This window comes from Serinus canaria, chromosome 3, assembly GCF_022539315.1.
Source record: "Serinus canaria isolate serCan28SL12 chromosome 3, serCan2020, whole genome shotgun sequence".
NCBI lineage: Eukaryota > Metazoa > Chordata > Aves > Passeriformes > Fringillidae > Serinus > Serinus canaria.
In genome coordinates, this window is record NC_066316.1 from 44,095,133 (window position 1) to 44,118,329 (window position 23,197).

Here is a 23,197-nt window from a genome sequence, read left to right on the forward strand (position 1 = left end):
TGAGCTTCCTTCTCTCCGGGCTAAAAGTCCCCAGCTCCCCCAGCCTCTCCTCATAGGACTTGTGCTCCCAGACCCTTCAGCAGCTCCACTGCCCTTCTCTGCACAACAAAAAGCCTCCCAAATCAGGATAACGATTTCTATTTCATCACAGACCCAGTCTGAATGCGAGTCATGTTTTTCTATAGCCATTGTGGGTAATCCTACAGAACTTCGAAAGAAAGAATTCAGTTAGCCTCTGCAGCAAGACCTCAGCAGGAGGCAGACTCCTGGAACACAGGGATAAAATCATGCAGCACCTCCTGCTGCATGATTCTAGGAGAAGCCAAATGCCCCAGAGCAAACACCACAAAGGACAACAGCTGTATTAGCAAACAAAATTTATTACACTCTCACATATAAAAAACACTCATATACATCCATCCTTATAACACTAATCAGCATTTTTACTGGGTTTTTTTTTCTCAAAGGACTGTTTGTTTTTTCCAGCTTTACTCCTAGGAGTAGTTTTTAGTCTTTTTAGTTTTGTGCTCTTCTTTAATGGGTTTGCTTTTTCACCAACGAAAGAATCGTTAGAGCAGCTCTTTTCTTTTTTCTTCTTCTTATGAGCTTTGTCCTTGGGAGCACGAAACTGGTCTGGACTTTTCTGTTCTTTCTTCTTGTCCGTCACACGCTGCACTCGTATCTTTCTTCCCATCAGAACAGAGTTGTTGAGTTTCAGAGCAAGATGTACAGCATCTGTGTTCTACAAAACCAGACAACCACTTTAAATGCAGCTTTATTTCCAGCTGAGTGCTTTCAAAGAAAGAGTTACCTGACTTTAAAACTGGTAAGCAGGATTTTACAATGCAGAGCACTCACACCACTCTATTTAGGGGAATGACACAACATCTCTGCTCAGGAACACCAGCACCCCCACACAGCCCACATACTGAGGCACAGACACTTGAAAACAGGCTATGGAACAGCTTACAATGAGACACCGAAGTCTGAGGCAGAGAGAGACAGGGAAAAATTGGGAAAAAAGGCATTGGGCTACAGGAAATGAACTAAGGGAAAATGAGGCTGGGAGACTGGCATGAGAAAGGAAGTTGCACTGAATCAAAAGGTGAGAACCATACACAAACCAGCTGCAGGAATGAATTCCACTCACATTTTGACACATAAGAAATGGGAAAACATTGAAGTTACACCAAACTAACTCATCTGTCCCTCCGTTAAGTCTTTAAGGTAAGGTAACTTCTTTACCCCAGTGTGTACAACACCTAAAATATTTGTGGTTTGCATCTGCTTCCACTGGTCTTCCAAGCTGCTTCCACCTTACACAACGCTACCATTTCACTTCCTACATATACATACAGACCTCAAAAAATTACTGAAATGAAAAAAAAATGCTCCAAGGGCAGACACTAATGCAGGTTCTGAAGAGCTCCTCGTGCCCTGGAGCACATACCCCAGTGAGGCTCACACGTACCCCAGAGATGCTCACACACCCCCCAGAGGCTCACACGTACCTCAAAGAGGACATAGCCGAAGCCTTTCCCCAAGCCCGTGCTCCTGTCTCTCACCACTCGCACTCCCACGACGTCTCCGCAGTCATGGAAGTGCTCCCGCACGGCGTCATCGCGGATGTCTGCGGGCAACACAATGGAACAGATGCCTCTTCAGGGAGACACACAGCCTTGGAAGCCTGGCCCACATCCAGTTATTTCCCATTTACCCATTCAGGGACACAAACAATACGGAATAAGGAGAGGTAGACAAATATCAGTGGTTCAGAAAAATCCCAGCAAGCCGACGAGGCAGACTTTATGAAGGGCTATTTGCTCCAACAGCTCTGAAGAGTACGACATAAATCACAAAGAACTAAGGCAAAGACTGAAACAGATTTTTCAAATTATTTCATTTATGCTTGGAACACAGTAGAAATTAGGAATTCTGCTATACATTTTTGTAGCTCCTCCTTATGCCAGAATTTCTTTCTAAGAATTAATGCTGATGATAATGAGCTTGAGCTGGCAGTTCTTCAACTGTTCATTGACTGAGCCATGAGTTTTAGCTGAATGGGGGAGAAGGGATTTACAGTTTCCAACCACAGCTGCTATGCAAATTATTCTGATAATGGCTGGGTGTATGAGCCTTTCTCCATCTCATGCCTAGGCAGACAAATGTGATGTGCCATCACAAAAATGCAGATTTTCTTTTTTTGTATAGGTATGCTTCATGGAATCCCCTGATGTAGACATAAATATCTCTCTGCTGAGGGTAAACCTGAGCTCAACAGTACAGGTTTAACTACAGCAATGGGACATTGACATGCTGAGAAAGGTCAGCTGCTACAGTAATTTCAGAGCATAGCAAACCACAGAATCACAGAATATTCGGAGTTGAAACTGCCCCTCAAGGATCATCAAATCTCACTTTTAGCCCTGCCTGGACAGAGTCACTCAGCCTGCAGTTCACAGAAAGCACCAGAAGGAGAAGCCATCACTGTCCATCACTTGGAATTGGTTCACCAACAGGTACTGGTTACCCTTGAACAGTTGAGAGAGCCACGGCCTACACAACTTAGTCATATTTATTTAAAAAACATGAAGCAACAACAAGAACTAAGAGCACTTGCAGTGCTGCCTACAATAAAGGAAACAATCAAGGTGCAGAGTTGGACAGAAACTTACAACCTCTTTAGGTGTTCCAATTAACAAATAAAAATTACCTCCAGCGAAAGGTGTTTATCCACCTAAATCCAAGAAATAAAAAGCCTAATGTCAACCATTCCATAAATGCAAATTAATGATGCATAACAATCCATTTCAGACTTACCATATGGAAGATTTCCCACGAATACAGATCGTTTACTGTCGTGCTAAAGGAAACAAGACAGACAGGATAGTAACTATTTGTTACAGAAAACAATAAAACCCCCACAACCAAACCAGAAGAGGGAATTTCTAGCCATACACGTTACTTACTGAACTGGTCTTAGATGCAGTGTCAACTCTGATGTGAAATCCACTAGCAATTTCTGTTCCATTCCTTTTGTGGTCAAAAACAAAAGGTTTTAAAAATGAAATAAGCATTACTTAACTGACAATGTCACTGCATAGCAGTATTCCAAAAGCAAAGTTACTTTTAAGTTTGAACAACATTTTATTCTGATTCAAGCAAAAGAGGGGAATTTGTTTAAATTTAGCTATAAATTGATGTGAACTACCTCTTCAACAAGGTATGAGGAACAAAACTGAGACTTACTCCTTCAGAGCCTCCTGGGCATCACGTTCTTCCTTAAAGACCACGTAAGCATTGACAGACTTTGCATTCGGGTGCACCTTACGCCTGGAATGGGAAAAGGACCCGTTACTGCTTAAATCCTGCTGATGCTGTGCAGTGCACAGGCCCTTCTTGCTGAACACATTCATGCCTCTGCTTGTTCTGTGCACTGTAATAACTTCATTTTCCTTGCAGGTTAAGCTACCCCTGTACAGGCCAAGGGAGTCCCACTGTTGTTTAGCTCTTATATGCACCCTGAGCAAGCTTCCTCAGCAACAAAATACAAGTATACATGGCATGTAATTCTTTATTACTTGTTGAGAAAACTTAATACACACAAAGGTAGTGACAAAAGACAAAGAAACACAAATTACATAAAAAAGACCAAATACAGACAACTTTTAATTTCCTACACTTAAACATTGTTTAGGCTTTGAAAAATACACAAAAGTTACAAGGGGAACCTACTTGATTGCTGCTACCTTTTTGGATACAGTATCTTCTGCAGGAATCTTAAAGATAAAAAGAGTTTGAGTTAGGTGGGCCTAGTGTTACCTTATCACAAAGAGTTTTCCCTAAGACAAAGATGAATTCAAGCAGGAGCCACCCAAAGCAACACAGCCAGTACAGTGAACAAATGACAGAAGTGGCTGGACCTAGAGATGGTCAAAAATCCCCTCAGAGTTAGAGAGCTTGCCTTGACTTTGTCTGAGATGTTTCTTGAGTTCCAAGAGAGTTAATGTCAACCATTTTACTGAGTACCCTGATTTACAATAATGTGCCCTTGCTACTATGATTTAAAAACAGGTGAGCAATGCCTCAGCCAAACCAGCAATAACAAAGGCATTCCCCTTTCAGAGAACATAAAGCTCTGATCCTGGATCAGCTGCTGCTACAGGAAAAATGCATCTGTGGTGCTCCTGGGGTAACATCTCCAAGGCTTCTTTTAACAGCAAAACCCACAAACCCCAAACCACTTCTGAACTAATAAAGGTACAAGACTTAAAAATACTACTGCCCTTCAACATCAACAAATAATTTTGTTATACAACATTAAAGGGAAAAACATACCAGAGACCGGAAGCGCGTGGATTGGATTTGTCCATACTTCTTAAAAAGAGATGTCAGTTCCTAAAGAGATGATATTGCAAACACTCAGTATACTTTTCAACCTGGTAATGAGAATTATTTTTTAGTATTTGTAAGTAATACTATTCTTACACTGTTTTCATTTCCTTTTACTTATAGGAGGTCCGTTAATGGGCTGCTAAAAAATGCAAGTAATTTGTAACTATTTCTGTGGTTTTTGTGGCAGCTTCTTCTACAGATTGCCAGAACTGAAGTTGTGTCTCTTACTATGGAAGAAAGTATAAATTTAACATGTTTTATGTAACAATCTGGAGCACCGTCTGCATATAAAATTAGAAGCAGAGTAACTTTGTAAATGTCGATATTCAGTCATTTTTTCATTGACAAGGAACTGATCAATTCTACTCAAGAAAGAGTTGCTGCATCCACTGCTGCAAGAACTCCAGGAAACCAGAGATTGTCTCCAATGATTTCTGAGAACAAGCACCATTCCTACATTCCCAAAAGCAGTTCCAATCACAAGTGTGTGTGACTTCCCAGCTGGAAATATCCCCTCAAACTGAGGACTGCTGCAACTCTTTTCATTCCTTTAGCAGACAGAACCCACCCACGTACCTGAACAGTGCAGCTGACAGGCAAGTTTCCAACAAACACTGTTCTTCTCTCTGCTGTTTTATCATCCACCCTTTTTCTCTTTCGCTGTTTTGCAGTAGCACCCGTAGCTGAATTAACAACACTTTTTGTGATGGCTTGAGAAGCCTTTTTCTTCTGCTTCACTTTGCTTTGAAACAATTTTTGATCCTCCTCTTCATCTGCCTGCTCCAAAGCATTCTCCCTGACCAGAAATGAACAGGCAGGTTGCAATTGATGGGAAAAAAACAAGGGGTTTGGGGTCAAAGTACTGAAGCCTCCAAGATACTTTAACTTACATTTGAAGTTAATATGTTCTACTCTAAAATTTCAAATATTATTTTGTTTGTTTGCATTAAAAAATGTATTAAACTATTCAGTAACATGAAAAACTATTTGCTGTCCCCAGAACACTGCATTCACTATTTACCAGTAGTAATACAGAAATACTTCACAATTATATAATTTGATAGCCTCTAAAATTGAAGGGAAAAATATCATCTTTGCATTATGCTGGAACTTAAAACAGATTTAATCCTCCTCAGTATGCAGGAGACTCAAAACAAACCCCTGGAATACTGCCATGCACTAACAAGCCTCTCTCTATCCAAACCTGCCATAAGAGCATGAACAAGGAGCAGATCTGAAGGAGCCTCTGGAAGGCTACAGACACAAACACAGCAAAAAGGTTCCACGGGCCCAGGGACAGGACGAGGGGTTAGCCCTGTGCTACAATCAAGTTCCCTTTATTATCCAAAGTACATCGTAGAGTGAGCAGCTTCCAGCCTGCTCTGAAGCACCTCACTTCAAGTATTTAAGAGAACAGACAGAGTGACTGAGAGGTTCTGTGTCACTGCAGAGGCCCAGCAGGACACAGGCAGCTCTGTGCCTGGCACCTCACTCCTGCTGAAACCACCTCTGCTGGATAAAGCCAAGACAGCTAGAGAGCATCTCTGCGAGCCAGAGAGAACTAGATCCATGTGTCTTCATCTCTACCGTCGGACCTGATGGCTCTCTAGCAGGGCATTTACACTTCACAGACCTAGCGTTTCAAGAAGCTGCACTACCTTCCTTCTTCAGAGGAAAACTACAGAAAATTCGCATAATCTTAAAAATAATCTTAAACACCAAGTTGAGATGAGAACTTCGTTGTTTCATCAAACTCATATTACAATTAATGTAGACGCTTTAATTTTACTATAAAATGCTGTCACTCACCTCTGTGACAGTTTTTTCTCTGCCTCTGAACGTTCCTTTTTTCTGGCCTTCTTTGCTTTTACCGGAGGTTCTTCTATGTTGGATAAGCTCTGGTCTTCTGACACTTTCTCCCCTTCTTCTGCACGCTTCCTTTTCTTCTTTCCCTTAAAAAAAAAAAAAAGAAAGAAAAAAAAAAGGTAAGAGAAACAGATTTGAAGGACAAAATTCTAGGAAGCCCTCAAGTTACTTCGCATACCACAACTTATTTGGAGCGCCCCTGCCCGAAGCCCACCGCGGCGGGCAGAGCTGCTGCCGACAGCCGCCCTGCGGGGCTCACAGAGCCCCGGCACTCACTCGCTCATTCACCGCCGGCACAGCCACCAGCACCGGCGGGGTGGCGGCGCGGAAGAGGCCAGCGAGGGGCGTGGCGGGAGCCGCGGCCGCCCCGAGGCTGCCCGACACCTGCCCCACCACGTACGGCTCCTGCTGCCCCTCGGCGGCCGCTCGCTGCCGCGGCCCCGCGCCGCCCCGGCGGACGCGCATGGCGGGCACCGAGCGCGGAGGGAACGGCTCGGCCGCGTCACTTCCGCTGCGCGGGGCCGGGAGGCGCTCCCGGAGCGCCCCCGCTGCCGCCTCCACCGCCCCCTGCAGCCGCGGGCTGGGAGCTGCTCCCGGCCGCCACGGGACCGTGCCGCGCGTGGGCGCAGTGGCATCCTGGAAAAATCCAGCATCAGGACCAGATGGACACAGTCTGAAGCTGGGCCAGGGGAGGTTGGGGTTGAACATGAGGAGGAATTTCTTCACAGAAAGGATGATTAGATACTGGAGGGAGGTGGTGGAGTCACCATGCCTAGGTTTAAGGAAAGACTGAACGTGGTCCTTAATACCATGTCTAGTTGACGCGGTGGTGTTTAGTCTTAGACTGGACTTGATGATCTCAGAGGTCTTTTCCAAGCTAATAGATTCAGTGAGGAGAGGCTGTCACTGCTTTCCCACCACTCTCAGTTCCAAGGGGAACTGAAGCAAACCTGACAGCACTTTGGCTGTCTCGTTACATATTTGATGCACTTTTTAGGCTGCCACTGTAAGCAGCTCTGTTGGCACTAGCATCCAACCAAAGGCTAAACAAGCAACCCAGCTGCTGAATAGAAGAAAAGTCTTGGTGTTGACACATGCACCAGGTATCACCCCTGCCTTGCCTGCTGGATGCCAGGAAAGGTAGTGACCCTCATGGATGGGGTCAGCCCAAGAGAAAACACAAATCCTTGAAAAGGGGCAGGTGGCTTTTCCAATCTGCCTTCACACAGGAGAGCAGCACTGTAGTGACACAGGAGGGGCAGAACAGGCTCAACCATCACTCAGCGCATTTCAGAGACTCGTGGCCACTGAAACTCGGCAAGAGGCATACAGCCTCCAGGAACTCTGCCTGAGAGAGAGTTCAACCCCTGTGCCAACAGGAAGATTCCACAGTGTGATGGGAACTACCCAGTCATAAGTATGGACAGGTATCAGTGGAAACTGCCAATAAGGGGAGGTGGGAGCACTGCAGAGCCTTCAAGTAAGGCGTGTTTTCCCTCAGCATATGCCCATCTCAGCTATTCCCATCAAAATCAATTGTGGGACACACAAACCTGAGTCTGTCCCTCAGCCAAGGTGTGGAGAACACAGCAGGGGGTGTTTGCCTTTGGGATGGTGGTCCAAGCAGGTGCTCAGGAGCACAGACAGTAGGCACTGCTAGTGGCAAACTGTCTCAGCTGCAAGCAGAGTGCACGTGCCAGGCAGGGAATGCACCCACCTGTAAAGGTGCGTTCACCACATACCCTGAAAAGCAGCTCAGATTTGACCCACTGGAACATGGGATAAAACTGCCTGGCTAACAGTTTGCCAAAGGTATCTTCCTTTGTTACTTACTGGGAGACAAGTGGTTCCATGAATCTGGAGAGCACCATTTACAGACAAGCTTCACAGAAGAAGTGCAGTGTAACATATCAGACAAATGTTGAGTAGCCACTAAACTGCATCAGAAATATTATGAAAATTAAATAATCTCTGTATCATGGAAAATCAAAAATCCTATTTATGCAAAAGCTTGACTTAGGAGCAGGGAGCTGACTAATGATCCCTGTTTTAAAAAGGTAAAGAAATCGCCCCACCAGATCATAGAGTCAGTAATTGTCACATTAAAGCAAATATGCTGGCACTAAAACTGAGAGCTGATCAAGAACTAATAGTGAGTGAAGAGCTGAATTTGAATCTTGCTCGCCCAGATGTAGTTCCCAGTTACATCAATTCCCCTTATGCCTACTGAAACTGAAAAGCAGAACTGAACTACCATGACTCTGATTCCACTAAACAGATGAAAATATCCTCTTAGTAGCCTCACTTATAAAATATTAAAATTAGCCCTGTAGTCTTGGATTATTGTAATTTTTAACACAGTCAGTGTTTCCAAAGCTTATTTATCATGGGTTGTTACTGTCAGTCTCATCAGTAATCTGTCACTTTGCAGGTGTAACAGTATTTTGATCACCTGAACTACAGCCAGTAGTTTGTTTCAACTGGCTCTGCCTTAATGATGGGCCATGCTTTCGCCTTCTGCTGAAAAAGAGGATGGACTTGAATTGATCACTAAGAAGACAATTAGGCAAACGCACGTGCTCTATCTTACCTTTCTATGTCCATTACAGCACACCAAAGATCGTTTGCTAAACTGATTCTGCAGCTTGATGTAACTTTAATGAACATGCTACAGTTGCTTAATTAAACTGTTAGAAACAAAATCAGGGATTCACAAACTATGGCATTTTATTTCAGAGGCCTTTGCTTACATTTGTACAATATATTACATAACTCTCCATTTTCTGCAGAACCTAATATATATTTTATAGCTTTTTTCTATAAGCTTTTCCTTCAATGTCTGTCAACAAATTTTTACAGTCCTGTACAATTCTGAATACTTTGAAACCATTTTCAATAAAATCAGTTATAACCTTAAGCGCACACTACGAAGACTGAAAATGCTTTTCTTAGAAAAGTCAAATGAAAAGGATTCTGACACTCTAGCATCTACAAACAAAATGCTTCAAATTCTTACATGTTGTATTGCCAGAAAACAAAGAAAAACATGCCAGCCCCTATTTCCCCAGGCAAAAGAAGTACACAGAACTACAATTAAAACAGTAAAACAATCTGTACAATAAAGTACTGTGTATTAACAGTGCCAGGTATTAAATAGCTGAATGAACACTTCCGCAATATACAAATGTCTTACAAAGGTATAGAATTGACAGGAGAGAGCTTGGGATCCATTCAACATAAAATCAATACAAGTGAAAACATTTTGAAGTTGGTTTTGGAATTTGTACAAGGCATTTAAAAAATTAAACATCTACCACTTGGCTAGCTAGTTATTTTAAAAACAACTACCCTTTTGTGGCAGTGTTGGTATCAGCAACCACAAATTATAACCTCACACCTTGCTCCCTCTTGAAGTCCTCTCCTAGAAGCTCGTAATAAAATAAGCATTACAAATGAAATATTTGTTGCTTTAAGGGGAAAAGAAACATTTACAAGAAAACACAAAAATATACCTGTTATAATCCATTATGAATAAATATACACTTTAAACTGGCTGAATACAATCTTTATACATTAAGATTTAATACAGTTTGTTAGCCATTTTCTTTCTTTTTCATAATGTATTTTATCAAAATTAAAAAAAAATACTGTTTTATAGAAAAATGGCAAAGTACAGTAGTTTCATTCCAATTAACGGGTTCTTAAAACCCAGAGTAACCTACTTAAGCCTAATTCAAACCTGTAAACATTAGTCAGTCTTTTTTTTTTTTCTTTTAAAAGGAATCCTCATATTTGGTTATCAGGACTGATGTCAGACATCCTACTAACTGCAGGTTTTGAATAGATGTGCTTGACGTATACAATTAAAGCCACTATAAGGTGACTTAGCAGTTAAAAAACAATTAGCTTGTACAAATGAAAATATTTTCAATATTTGTCATAAATAAATGGAAAAATATCAAATGTTCCAGCTTTAACAAAATACCAGGGAATACAGTAAGCCTTACCACATTGATTTAGATCACCCCAACAACTATATACTTATTGTCCTGTCTCTACAGGCAGTGAACAGCCTCCATTTGCCACAGCGGAAGGCCTTCGAGTCACTAGACTTACAATTCCCAGACAAGTTGGAAACAATTATTGCTTGAGGAAAAGCAGTTTGTTGTACTTTTTCTTCATAAAAGTGCACTTAAGTGCAAAGTTAGCTTGTCAAGAAACAACTTTAAATACAAAATAGTGCTTGTCTGAATTTTGTGCCACTGTGCAGTATAAAAAAAAAAAAAAAAGGAAAAAAAAAAGAGTGGCCCTCAGCAGCCATTAAGTGCAAAGTGCTTTGGCAAGTCCTGCTGTCACCTGCACTCAACTGACATTCCATTCTGTGATGAACTTGACATAGATGGTTCTGCTAACGTTAACATAACTGCAGCCGTAATGGAACTAGAGGAAGGTGATGAGGAGGAAGATGATGTTGTAGCAGCACCTGCACAGGAAAAGGAAAACACAGGTTACAGAGATTCATAAATCAAGCAATAAACATGTTTTCCTGTTTAGCAGCAAGCACTGGTACATACTGACTCCTGCAACCAATGCCCTGCAATGGGAAAGAAACCAGTCTCCACTGCCTGGTTTGTGTAGCAAACACTCAATTTAACTGGTCTCCCCTAAAGTCATGGAATAAACCCCTTATCCCAAGGGGAAAGCACTAACTAGGCCCACAAGCAACACTACAGCAAATTTATCTGTAATGTGACGAAAAATTAGAAGTTATTAATACCCTTTGTTCACTGCTCAGAAAAGTTCATTTTCTGTATATTTTTTCTGGTATGAAGTGGTTATGCCTTAAGAGCATTCAACAGATTGCACACCTTGGTAACGCTCTTTCCTCTCCAGAGTCACTGGGTATCTGATCCTTCTAATGGTCATAAAATACCTGCACACAGCATCTCCCAAAACCCAAACAAAACCACACTCCTAATGACACACATCTCCCAGCAAATTATTCAGTACCTTCACATAACATGCAACTAAACCCTCTAAAAGCAGAATTTAGTTTCCAGCACTCACTTTCCCGCTCTTTTTTCTTTAAGCGCTTTCTTCTTCGGTCAATGGAAGCCACCTCAGATTTCAAGGACAGGTAATGTTTCCTGATTTCTTGCAGTTTTTCTTGGAGAACTGTTATGCGCTCAGCACTAGTCAGATTTTCCAAGTCAGCTGCAAGTTAAACAATCTCTGTTAATTATTGTATTGAAGCATTTCCAAACACTTCTGGATGTCAGTGAAGTGGAAGGTGCTCCAATTTAGTGATGTGCTTTGAGCTAGCAGACAGCACAGCTAAGAAACAACAGCAGCAGCAACTGCTCTTTATCACCTTAAATTTGTTCACTTTTTATTATTCTTTAAAAGATACTGCCATACACTTTTTGGGGACTTTTTAAGGAACCGGGAGAGGAAAAAATATACATTCCCTTTCCCATCAGGAGGAAAAGGATAAAAAAATGGATGAAAAGGATGAAAACATCAGGGCCAAAACTATCTTTGAGCCTGTTGCTTTCAGTCCTTGCTGGACCCTAGACACTGGGAAGGTCAGCCTTGCCTGACTTGTCTTGGTACAAAACAAGCAGGTTCCAACAGCAGTGTGTACAGCTGTGGGTTGGTTCTGGTGAAGTCCCTGGTATATGTGCCACAAGGAAAAACCATACAGGACGACCTTGCTGGACATGGCCAGCACAGGAGCTGCCCCTGTGGCTGTTTCCAGCTGGGAGCTCTCCACAGCATGGCACACAGCAGTGGGTAGCACAGGCAGGAGAAACTCTTGGTTCAGTCCAAAGAAGCCACACAGGAGACACTCAATTCAAGAGCAATTAAGAATCATTTAAACTGTTGTGAGGTGCAAAATGCACTACACATCAACCTGTAATGAGGGCAGCACTAAAGGACCAAAAGTCACAACTATATTAGGCTGTGGGAAAATGAGGAAAGCTCAAGTGTCTGATTCAGCTACAGCAGGAAATGTGTCAAAGAGCACTCCATAGACCAACTTCTGCCGAGCAACTTTAGCATGTGGAGTGTAGCCAAGGTAAAAAGAAAGGAAGGAGCAAAAGCCCCTCAAATGTGTTGCACCAGGAAAGTGTTCAATGAATCTCAACAGGGAAGTAAGTGACAACGAAGACCTTTTACATTACATACTCCTGAAGAGCACCAGAATGTAACTTGATTGTGAAAAACTACTGGGAAAAAAATACATTTAAAAGTAGACTAATGCAGACATTCAGGGCTGGGGAGGAAAAAAAAAAAAACAAACCAAAAACCAAACCAGCAAAGTCAGATTCAATTGGTAAGTTGCACTAATATGAGGGAATTGATAAGCCACTGATCTGTTTTTCAGATTGGCAAACAGGGTCAGATAGGGTTAGGCAGGATCCTTTCCACACTGCTCACCCCTAGCTAGACCGGTAGCTTGACTGAAACAAACAGAGTGGAAGTTCTTAATCCTAGAAATAGCAAACATGTGCTAGTTCAATAATGCAAAATGGATGGGGAAAAAATTTCGAATGGATCACCCAAGTGTCTGAACAAGACCTAGGTATGTTTTCAAGAAAATACTTACACATCTGAAAACTCCACTTGTAAACTTTGGGCAAACGATTATTCTGTTCTTTGAGATCAGACTCCTTCTCACCATTTTTACCACATTTTCCTGGTGACTGTGTTCTTGTGAGTGATTTGGTTTGGTGAGATTTCATACCAGTAGAAACCGATTTTGCTGACTGGGACTTGGACACACTTTCACCAGCAGATAATTCATCACTGTCACTGCTGTTTGCTGAAGAAACAAAAAGATATTGTTACAAAACAAAGCTCAAACTAAAGCTTGTCAGAAGCTGATTCTCTGTGCTGATTTTCATACAATGGGAATTTATTTGACCCAAATCCTTTACTTTAAAACAGAATCCATCCTGGTGTGGCAGCTTGACTTGATGCTCTTTGCATCACTGAAGCACAACCAGGTATATAATGGGGACAAAATGAACCACATCTGCCTACTCATGGGGCTGTACTTTTTCTAAGAGTTCACAAGACTGATTGTTATGGCCCATCTCCTGTTTACCTCTTTCTGAGGCAGACATCAATTTCTAATGCAGTATTCAATACATAAACCTCTATCCCATTTTAGAGCTAACAGTTACAGACAGACCTTTGGTTGTATTTTTAGGACACAGATAGCAGAAATCAGAGCAAACACAGCCTTTTCTTAGCCTTATGTCACCTTTATTTTAATTTTCCTTTACTAAAATCACTATCAATAATATGAACATCTGTGACATACTCTACAAATTCTCAGACATGATGACATAATTTTTTAATTTTGGAAAAAGATCTTTTGCTGACCCACCACAGAAGAACTTTACCTCATGCTGAAAAAACTTAAAAGCAACAGGCTGAACTGAACAACGGTTTTAATCAAACCACTCAAAGGAGAGTAACAAAATAACCTATCTAAAAGACAAGACTTATGAGCAATGATTAAAAGGCTGAAGTTTTTTAGCATTACTAAAATAAAACTGACGTGAAAGCAGGCACAAGGGACTGTAATTTAACACAAGTCTAGCAAAGCAGTGGAATAAAATGCCTAGGAAATCTGCAGAACCTCAATTGTTAGAGTTGTTTTTAAAAACACATTGATTTTATATTTATTAAGAAAAATGTATGCCTCAGTTGTACCTGCCCCAGATGATGACAAAATAAGCCCTGAACCTTTTGGCCTTTATGATCTGGTGATATACACAGGAGAAACTGAATACCCAAGACACACAGTGTGAAAGAGCTTGGCTAGCTGCTTGTTGGTTTTGGTTTAATGTGGCATTCACAGTCTCTGAACAGAGAGAGAGTTAATTCTCTCTCTCAGGTTTTTTCCTGGAAAAGCACAGAGAGGAGAAGAGAAAACAATTCTTATCTCTACTTGCTGCTGCTGTTGTTTTGCATATGTGGAATGTGTTAGGAAGATTGTTTATCTGAAGTGATTTGTCAATTGAATTCTGCTGAGGATTGTTCTGTTTCCTTGGCCAATCACTCAAAGCTGTGTCCTGGCTGTCTTGAGACAGTCACAGGTTTTCTTTAGGATTCTTTGTAGTATAGTATCTCTTTAATATAGTTCAGTATTAATGTAATATAATATAGTTTTAATAAAGCAATTGTTCAGCATTTGAATCAATGGAGTCAGATGCCAATCATTCCCTATGTTGGGGGAACCCTGAATTCAATAGTTTAATGCAAAGGCAAGAGCTGAAGCTACCACAAAAGCAGGTTAACAGATACACTGGAATTTGGAATTTTATCAAAAGCTTTTTTTTTTTTTTTTTTTTTTTTTGCTTTCAGCTGAATCACATTTTATCTATTCATTTTCCTTATTACATCCAGTAGTGCCTGAAGTCTATCAAAAAGAGCAGACACCAATGAATACTTGGTGGTAGCTTTGAAGTATTACATCCTGATGAAGACAGAGATTGAGAAAAAGGGGTAAATGCACCAAATCCAAGGGAATAAAGGCAAGGCTTAAAATGGTGTATTTGTTCTGCAAATTCAGGTTGTTTGGTTACTTTAATTTCTGGGGTGAGGGTAAGAATAAGGATTATGAAAGGAGGAGACCAGTAAAATGGAATTTAAAAGGATGAAAAAATATGAAGAGGAGATCAATGAACATGAAAGACAGGTGGGGTGAAAGCAACTACCAGACTAGCAAGACTTTTAGTAAAAGCTGTTAACAGAAAGCGGGAAGGGAAGTTGGGGAAGAGATAGGAAAAAAGGCATGGCATATGCTTTTTATCCTTGCCTTAATTCCATTTTTTACAGTTATCCTCTAGGCTTCAGTCTCTAGCTGTTTCCTGGTATTTTTTTATTAACAGTGAAATGAAGCAGTAATTGATCTCATTGTCTCCCAAACTCCTGTGCATACCCTAACACACCTCTGCTTTCATTAGGCTTCCCTCACTCAGTACTGTAGTTTCTATTCCAATTAGCTACTACAATTATAAGAAACTGCAAAAGCTGCATTTTTTACTGTAGATGTAACAGACAGCACAGGAAGAAAACAAAATCTATATTCTTCTGGAACTGTATCTCATATTTGCTACAGAGTAGAGACATTAACCTCCAAAAACTCATCTTGTAGAAAATACAGAGTATCATTTCCTTCTGGTCCCAGTCTCTCCTCTAAAGCAGGCAGCTCTCATGATACAGAGATACCTGTCCCAATTCTGCTATGTGTGAAATACTCACTCTTCTTGGTTTTCCTGAATTACAAAATATTAAGGAACTCTTAGTAATAGGCCCAGAAATAGTACAAGACATTTAAAAACACTCTGCTGTTTAGGTAGAGCAGTTTCTTCATTTAAACAGTGTTAAGAATTCCCTGATGAGAACATTTTGTCCCAATGCATTTTTTATTAACTGACTTCATCTCCTACAATTAGTTGAACAAATGGCACGCTACTTTCACACCTTTTATTTCACACTAAGCTGTACTTACTAGTTTTACTCTTCTTTTTGCTGCTCACAGATGTTTTGTGGCTTCTTTTCTGCTTTTTTGAAGAGCTGCCTCCTCCCTGAGCATCTTTAAGTCTTTTTTGGCCTGTACAGACTATAATTGGGGAAAAAAAAAAAAGAAAAGAAACCAAAATTAAATAATTGCTCTCCTCCCACAAAACACTTCAAAGCTTAAGTTTGTAGACAACAATGCAACTGTTCCTGCCTATTCTTAATGCAGCTCAGTTTTCTACTTATATTGACAAGAGGAGGTGAAAGACAATGTAAGGCAGACAAAGTTTGTACGATGCTTCCAAATTACTTTCTCATATGCATCACCAGAATTTCTCTTGAACCATATGGGTTTACTATTTTTTAATACTGTAAATTAAATAAGAATAAATTTATTTAAAAAGTTATCAAGACCTACTGGGACTAAAAAATGTTTTTAAAAGTTTGCTGTACTTGGAAGCTGTGAGAAAAAAAAAACCAAAGCCATAATCTGTGATCAGTAATTACATTGATTGAAGGTCTTAAAAAAGATCTTAGATAATGTTTAGAAAACCCAAAAAACAACAAGAAAAGAAAGGCAAACAAGGGGAAAATTCTACTGGTATTTGTGACTACAAGGGGAAAAGTTGAAAAGGAACATGGAAAGATTCTAGTACACCTGCTAAAAGAGAGTGTTTTAGAACTTCTTCAAACATTGTTTCACAACCCTGTGACTTACAGATTAAAAATGACCCCTTGCAAAAAACAAATTAAATTAAGGAACCTAATTTTCTGAAACAGGCAACATGCTGACAAAATCAGAAAGGAACTTAAAGTCTAATGCATTTAAAAATACTCTTTTACAATCGTGTAATCCTTCTTTCAAGTGGCAATATAAAAAAACCCCAAGCAACTTAAGTTCTAAACCTACACAGCTTTAATTAGCAAAGCAATACAGGTGCATTTATTGAGAGGTACACACAGCCCTTTTCCTAACTCTCTCCTTTAAGAGAAAGATATTTTGTTGCATACTTTCAGGAGATCATTTCCAACAGAACACTGAAGGTAACACACCTTTAGGGCATTTGGAAAAAAATAGCTAATTGCTAGCCAAAATTCACTGAGGTAAGAAAACCCACTTCTGTCTCAGGTTTTTATACAAAATGTATTTTCTTCCTTTGTGTCCATAATTTTTAGCCACTACAACACAGTGAAAGTAGCTGTACTTTTGATGAACTGCAAACCAGCTAGTCACTTTCAGGAAAAAGCTTTTGGATCTTGCCTTGCCAGCAGTTAAAAAGCAGGCAGCATACAGCGACATCATGTGCACAAGTGTTTATTATCCCCCACTCTCTAGTGGTTTCAGGAAAAGAACTTCAATCCAAAAAAATCACATATGAAAGTAAAACATAGCTGAAAAGGTCAATGCTTTTATCAGCTTGACTTGAATCTTATGAAGTTAATGTTCTGGAAGTATACAAATTAGAAATGACTGCCTAAGCACCTTAGCAGCAAGAGGGCTTTCTCCCCCATAGCAACCAACTTACAGAAAATCAAATTTTATGCAAGAAAAGCATCTCCTGCTTCTAAGGGCAGTGCTGAAAATGCTTCCATGTTGCTACAGTAAGTGTTCCTTACACAAGCTATTGCAGTTTGCTTTGGGCTTTTTTGCCATATCCAGTATAAGCTTCATTCTTTTATCCTTCGTCCCTCGGTGAAACCACCACAATCTAAAACGAAAAGCCAACAAACTTGCTGGCAGATTACATTTTACTCATGAGATGGTTATGTTATTTCCACACATCTGAAATGGACATCAGGCTACTACTTCCTGCAAAAACTAACTTTCCTGCACCATAATCAAAACAGAATGAAAACACATCAGCAGTGTTAGAAATAAGAGCTGGTTAGATTGGAGACAGCTCTCTTTACCCTTTCCTTTACCTTTTTCAGCATGCTCTGGCTCTGGTTGATTACTACTACTGGAGCTGACGCTGGCATCAAAACCTGTTGGAGAAATATTTCCCTCAGACTGGAGGTCTTGCAGCTCCCCTGCCACACTGTCCACCTCTATTGTGCTATCTGTTTCACTTTTGATGCTTCGTATCTCTTCTTGATTTGGTGGCAGTGTCTCAGAGACAGTGACACTGGACTGATGTCTACTGGACTCTGTCACAGTTACAGAGGAAGGTGACTCAGGAGTTGTAGGAGGCGTATTTAGTACTGAATTGCTGCCGCTGCTTGGAAATTCAACCTTCTTCTCACCCACTTCAGTCGGTTTTTCCTCAACAGGTTTAACATCCACACTTGCTGGCAAAGATTTTTCAAGTTCACAGTTAGGCAAAGAAATGCCTTCTTCTGCAAGAGTCTGAAGCTGCTCCTCTGCCGCAACATCCTCAGGAGCAGCATGTGGAGGAGAAGCAGCAGCCTCAGTATCCGAGTCTGAGAACAGCTCCTTCAGCGTTTTCTTCGGCCACTGGCCTTGGATACTTGACCACACATCTTTTCGATCCTTTGCTCTGGTGTTCTGAAGTCTTTCATCAGAGTTATTTAGAAGCTTTATTCTTTTCTCTCCCACTTCAGAAAATCCAGAGTAGAAAGTACTTGTCCGTAAAGATTTCCTTTTCTCCTCTAGTCCATTGTACTTTTTCGTTGGAGTGATTTTCAGTTTAGATTTGTCTTCCTCATCTTCATCCGATGAGCTGTTACTGCTGTTTTCTAAACTAAGGGAGGAGTCTTTGTTTTTGGACTTCTCATCCTTTCTGTTAGGTGACACGGTCTTTAAGGACTCCTCTGCAACACAGTGTCTTCGTTTACCACGCTTCACTTGTGGTTTTGCTGTTTTATCCACAATCTCCTTCTTTCCATCCTTTCTCTTCTTTGTGGCTTCATCTTCTCCATCGGAATCACTATCTTCAGATAACTCTTCCATCTCTTTCCGCAATCTTTCAGGAGACTTGGACACAGACTTGGGCACCACTGCATCTGTAAGAGCTTTAGTTTCTTCTGGGAGGGATGAACCGCTCTGTTCTTTCAGACGGAGTTCATTTTTATCTTGGCTTATGGCCTCGGGCTGAGATTCCTCTTTGCCATCAGCATGAACATTCGGGGCACTTTGGTCATCTTCTTGCTCACTATCATCAGAACTTTCAGAAGCTGATTAAAAATAAATCCAAACAAAACAAAAACAAAACAAGAAAAGTTTGTCTTGATTCTGATTACAAAGAATTACTGAAAAACAAAAAACCAAAAAAACAACTAAAGAAAACTGTACAGATATGAAGACATGCTACAGGGATCTCTAGCAGTCTCTCTCTTAAATGGTACCTCCTGAAGAGTTCACAAACTTATGGTATAAAGGCTAGATTAGAAACCAGGAAGATTCTCTGTTATACATACATCTCCAGGAATTTCTGAACAGGTACACAAAGCATAGAGTGCATTAATCCATCAAACATGAACTTCTGCACCCAAACCAGTAACTGAAGATGCCCTTACATGTTTCTTATGGGTGATAAATACTACCATTATCTGCCTTTTTTCCAAAGTTTATAACACAGACATCATTTTTCCTGGAAAATCCAGAGTCTAAAGGACAGAACAACACCAGACACACTGGATACTGTCTAACAAACCAACCAACCAATCTGATGATCAGCCTGGAAAAAAGGAAGTGAAAGCAATAAAGAAAGGCACTTAGGGAAACAAACAGACAAGAAGAATGTAGGACAACTGCAAGAAAATTCAGGGTCAACAACAAAGAAACTGTGAGAAGAACAAAGATATATAATCCCAAAGGAATCAACAATAATCTCATCCAGTGTGAAAAGATATGGATTCAAGGAGAAAGACAGGAATTGGCTCAAATATATATATATATATATATATATATATATATATGCAACTCCTTGATTTGTAAAGTTAATTACAGATTAATTATCACACTAATAATAGTATCATCACTAATTGATTTTGTTTCTCATTTCCTAAGTAAATGAAGCATTATAAATTATGTTGATTGTTATTCTACCTACAGTTTTGGAACCCAGTGGCCAGTGTCATCCAAGTTCAAATAAGTTGGAATGATTATTAAATCCACACAGCTTCCACAGAAGTTTGTGGTTACCCAAACTACCTATACCATACATGATTTCCTTCTCTGGAAGCATGCTCTTAACTAAAAATGAAGGGAAGCAAGTAGGTATTAAAATGCTGCTGTAAATGTGTGGGCAGGGCAACACAGTGCTAGCAACAGACATGCAGATATGAGTAATGGGTCCTATAGCTTAGGCAAATCAAAAATTAAAAATTTAGAAATTAGATAGGAAGCAAAAAGCTCTACATCAAACAAAAAAAAAAAGGACGGCAACACAAAATGTAATGACCGTTAACACACTGAATTCACAGAAACTGCCAACACTGCTTTTGTCCGAAGGTTATTTCTGAAGATGATGTTAAAATTAGCCAGACAGACTCAAGCATTTAGTTGCATCAGTTATTCTATGTTGTCATTTACTCCTGTTTAAAGGCCATTTACAGAATTAGAAAAAGCTTTAAAGCACAATACCTTGTAGCCCATTAATGATAGAAGTAATTTCTATTGATTTAACTGGAGCTTGTTCAGTATTTTTGGCTTCAGTGCTGTCAAGTTTGGACCCAGTCTCTGGTGATGTGCTGGTGTGAAAGGGGGGTTTTGACAAACGTCGCAGTTTACAAGGTTTAGGAGAATACTTCTCTTCCTTCTCTCTGTCAGTTTTATTCTAGGTGAAAAAAAGACACAAAAACTCTTCTCACTGAAGCACACATCTTATAATGGATTACAATTAAACAATGCCTACAGTTATCTTAAACATTCAATCTGTAGAGGAAAGGTCTCCTCTTTGTTTCAAGGACTACAAACACCTTCCTACACTTCATGCCAAGACCTTTCTACTGAAGACAGGGACTTTGTCAACACTAAAACAAATGGGAAAACAAACACAACCAGTGCTCGAGGAGAAATGGCACTGCAGCATGCCAGGCTCAGCAGTGGCAGAAGGAAAAGCTTCCTTGCAGCCCACTGTCCAAGAAATATGTCATCATCTAAGCTTAAATATCAGTTGTGGAAGAATTAAGTTTGAAAAAAATCTTGGCAATAAAATTAGAGAGTCCCATGCACATGGACTACTCCACAGATTTGCACTGCAGAATCAGAGGGATCTCAAATTTCACCCCCCTCAAGCTGGCTCCCAACACTGACAATAATCTGTATCTTCCTCATTTGATTTTTGCACATTTAATTAAACATTCAGGAAAGAAGGAAAGAGAAACTTTCCCCCCTCACCTCACGGAGAAAAGCCAGACTGCTGATGAAAAGAGTATCCATTTTAAAAGGCTATGAAGTTGCTTTCCTTGATAAGCATTTGTAAGCCAATCAAAAGGTCAAGCAGGGAGGCAAAGATTACTTAACTATGTATCAAACTAACACAGGGAGCAACAAGAGAGAAAAGGGAGAAAAACTACCTTTATTTTCTTTCGATGCTTAATTTTTGGTACATTTTTGTCAGCTGGTCTCACTATCTTGTCTGCCTTTATCCACTCATCGTACCTGAAGAGAAAAAGAAATCGTACACATTTATCATTTTAAGCAGATAATCATGTCACAGTAGAAATTTAACTAAGGAAAAAGAGAATTAGCTGCCATATAAAAACAGAATTGGAATTTGAATCAAGTAATTTGTGGAATTCTCAAGTCTGTGAAGTTTCAGCTAAGGTTCACAGGATTAACGTCTTTTTACACTGAGGGGAAATGCAAAACCTATTTTCCAGTCTGCACAGAACAGCAGAAATCCATGTTTGCACGTAAAAAAACTACCTGAATGAGCAATCTGTACAGACCTCTAAAAGGCATACTTCCTATTTATACACTGTAAAACCTTAACAATAAAATAAACAATAATAAAATAACAATAAAAGAAATCCTTTCAACTACCTAAAATGTGACCAGTTAATAAAAATAAACTCTTTTGATCCTGAGTGACTGCAAAGAGTTATCTAGAGTGAGTAACCCTTTGGAGTCACCAGCTTTGAGTCACGGACTTCACAGGGATATTTTTCAGTTCCCTTTCTGTTGAAGGTTTCCACTTAGTATCAGAGTGATACAAGACAAAAATATACTAAATAGCACCAAGATATTAACAACAGGCATCTTGTTATTCAAGACTGGACCTGTTAAGTACAAATCCAAGACCAAAGAAGTACATTCTTAGTAAGAATATACTGTAACTATGGTACTGTGCTTGCCAGATTGTGTATTTCTGAAAAAGTCAAGAGTCATTTAAATCAATTTTTTTCCTCCCAATAACAATAAGCTTCTTTACTACTTAAACTGTAAATTCAAGAACTATATGCATAAGAAACAGTTCAGTTAAGAATTAGTTGGTATTAACTTTAGCCTGAATGTACATACAAACAAATTCTGATCCTCCTAAGTAAACATAAAAATACGGGGGGAAAAATCAACTTAAAAAACCCAAAACCACACTCTTCAAAAGAATTCGTACAAGATGGAGTTGAGCACAATCACTATGCTGGCTTTCCAGCTGGGCTTACCCAATCATAGTTTTGATACATGCAATGACAACTGATACAGTCCTAATTCAGTTTCTTTGCAACCACTGTCAATTATATCTACAATACTTTAAATTTAAAATATTTAGGGAAAAACATGCAAGTTTCCAACTCGCTTCCCAACATATTATAAGTTACGATCTATCCAAGACAGATCTCCAAAAAAATTCTGCTTTTTCACCTCCATGTGACAATAAAAACCACAAAATCCCATAGCAGACCATGATATACCAAGACTACCTACACTGCTGCAGACACCACTGTCACTGTACTATTACACTGTCATTACCAGGTAAAATATCAGTAAACAGGTTCAAAACTGAAATACAATTCTGCAGAGTACTTGCTCATACGGAAAAATGCCATATTCTGTGAGACTGGGAAACCTTATTTGAAGCAATCTCTCTTCAAGACAAAGACATGTTTTGCACAAGGAATACCATGAAGTGCCTGCCAAATGGACTTTGTGACCCAGAGAAATGCAGGAGTATTTTATTCGATCTAAACAGATGCAGGAAAACAGCACTAGGACCTGACAAACACATGGTGAAAAGCGAGGATTCCGACTGTCCTTTCTGCCTCAAGCACACTGCTAGAATACCAAATTTGTATTCACTCATTCTTATGCATCTCCAATAAGAAATTAATCTTCCTCCTATGCAAAGTCTGTGCACAGCCCACACTGTCTGAGATTCACAGCAACTGCAGTGCCTGTTGGGGCAAGAGCTGACAGACATGGGGGCACACTGAACCAAAGGAGAGAAGTGCAGAATAGGAAGAGAACACCTCTCCATACCACAGAGTCCTAAAT

General features: G+C 40.1%; 2 protein-coding genes across 4 annotated transcripts in view; both read right to left on the reverse strand.

Annotated features, from left to right (window-relative positions):
* Positions 1-362: 362 nt before the first annotated feature.
* On the reverse strand, positions 363-6,984 carry RBM34 (RNA binding motif protein 34). Its single transcript, XM_018916953.2, has 10 exons — positions 6,538-6,984; positions 6,205-6,347; positions 4,972-5,191; positions 4,339-4,398; positions 3,736-3,779; positions 3,250-3,333; positions 2,970-3,033; positions 2,821-2,863; positions 1,512-1,630; positions 363-742 (listed from the first exon to the last, which is right to left on the reverse strand). Exons 1-10 carry the CDS (start codon positions 6,967-6,969, stop codon positions 431-433), a joined length of 1,521 nt encoding a protein of 506 aa, XP_018772498.2. The 5' UTR covers positions 6,970-6,984; the 3' UTR covers positions 363-430.
* A 1,979-nt stretch (positions 6,985-8,963) lies between these two features.
* The window catches only part of ARID4B (AT-rich interaction domain 4B), an 88,118-nt gene continuing 73,884 nt past the window's right edge, over positions 8,964-23,197 (reverse strand). For all 3 annotated transcript variants that reach the window (XM_030235990.2, XM_030235988.2, XM_050971983.1), the window contains 7 exons: positions 21,280-21,364; positions 20,345-20,537; positions 17,722-18,933; positions 15,791-15,901; positions 12,872-13,087; positions 11,329-11,475; positions 8,964-10,744 (listed from right to left, as the gene is read on the reverse strand). In XM_030235990.2, the coding sequence (XP_030091850.1) occupies positions 10,614-10,744; positions 11,329-11,475; positions 12,872-13,087; positions 15,791-15,901; positions 17,722-18,933; positions 20,345-20,537; positions 21,280-21,364 (2,095 nt within the window). In that variant the 3' untranslated portion in view covers positions 8,964-10,613. The remainder of the gene's footprint in view (positions 10,745-11,328; positions 11,476-12,871; positions 13,088-15,790; positions 15,902-17,721; positions 18,934-20,344; positions 20,538-21,279; positions 21,365-23,197) is intronic.

What these genes read in the sequence shown, in the direction of transcription:
- RBM34 (XM_018916953.2), bottom strand. Translation starts at nt 6,969, where the DNA reads ATGTTCAACCCCAACCTCCCCTGGCCCAGCTTCAGACTGTGTCCATCT. An exon ending in GCCCAGGAGGCTCTGAAGGA is followed by an intron (nt 3,034 to 3,249) that starts GTAAGTCTCAGT and finishes TGACCACAAAAG; the next exon opens with GAATGGAACAGAAATTGCTA. An exon ending in TCGGCTATGTCCTCTTTGAG is followed by an intron (nt 743 to 1,511) that starts GTACGTGTGAGC and finishes CTGGTTTTGTAG; the next exon opens with AACACAGATGCTGTACATCT.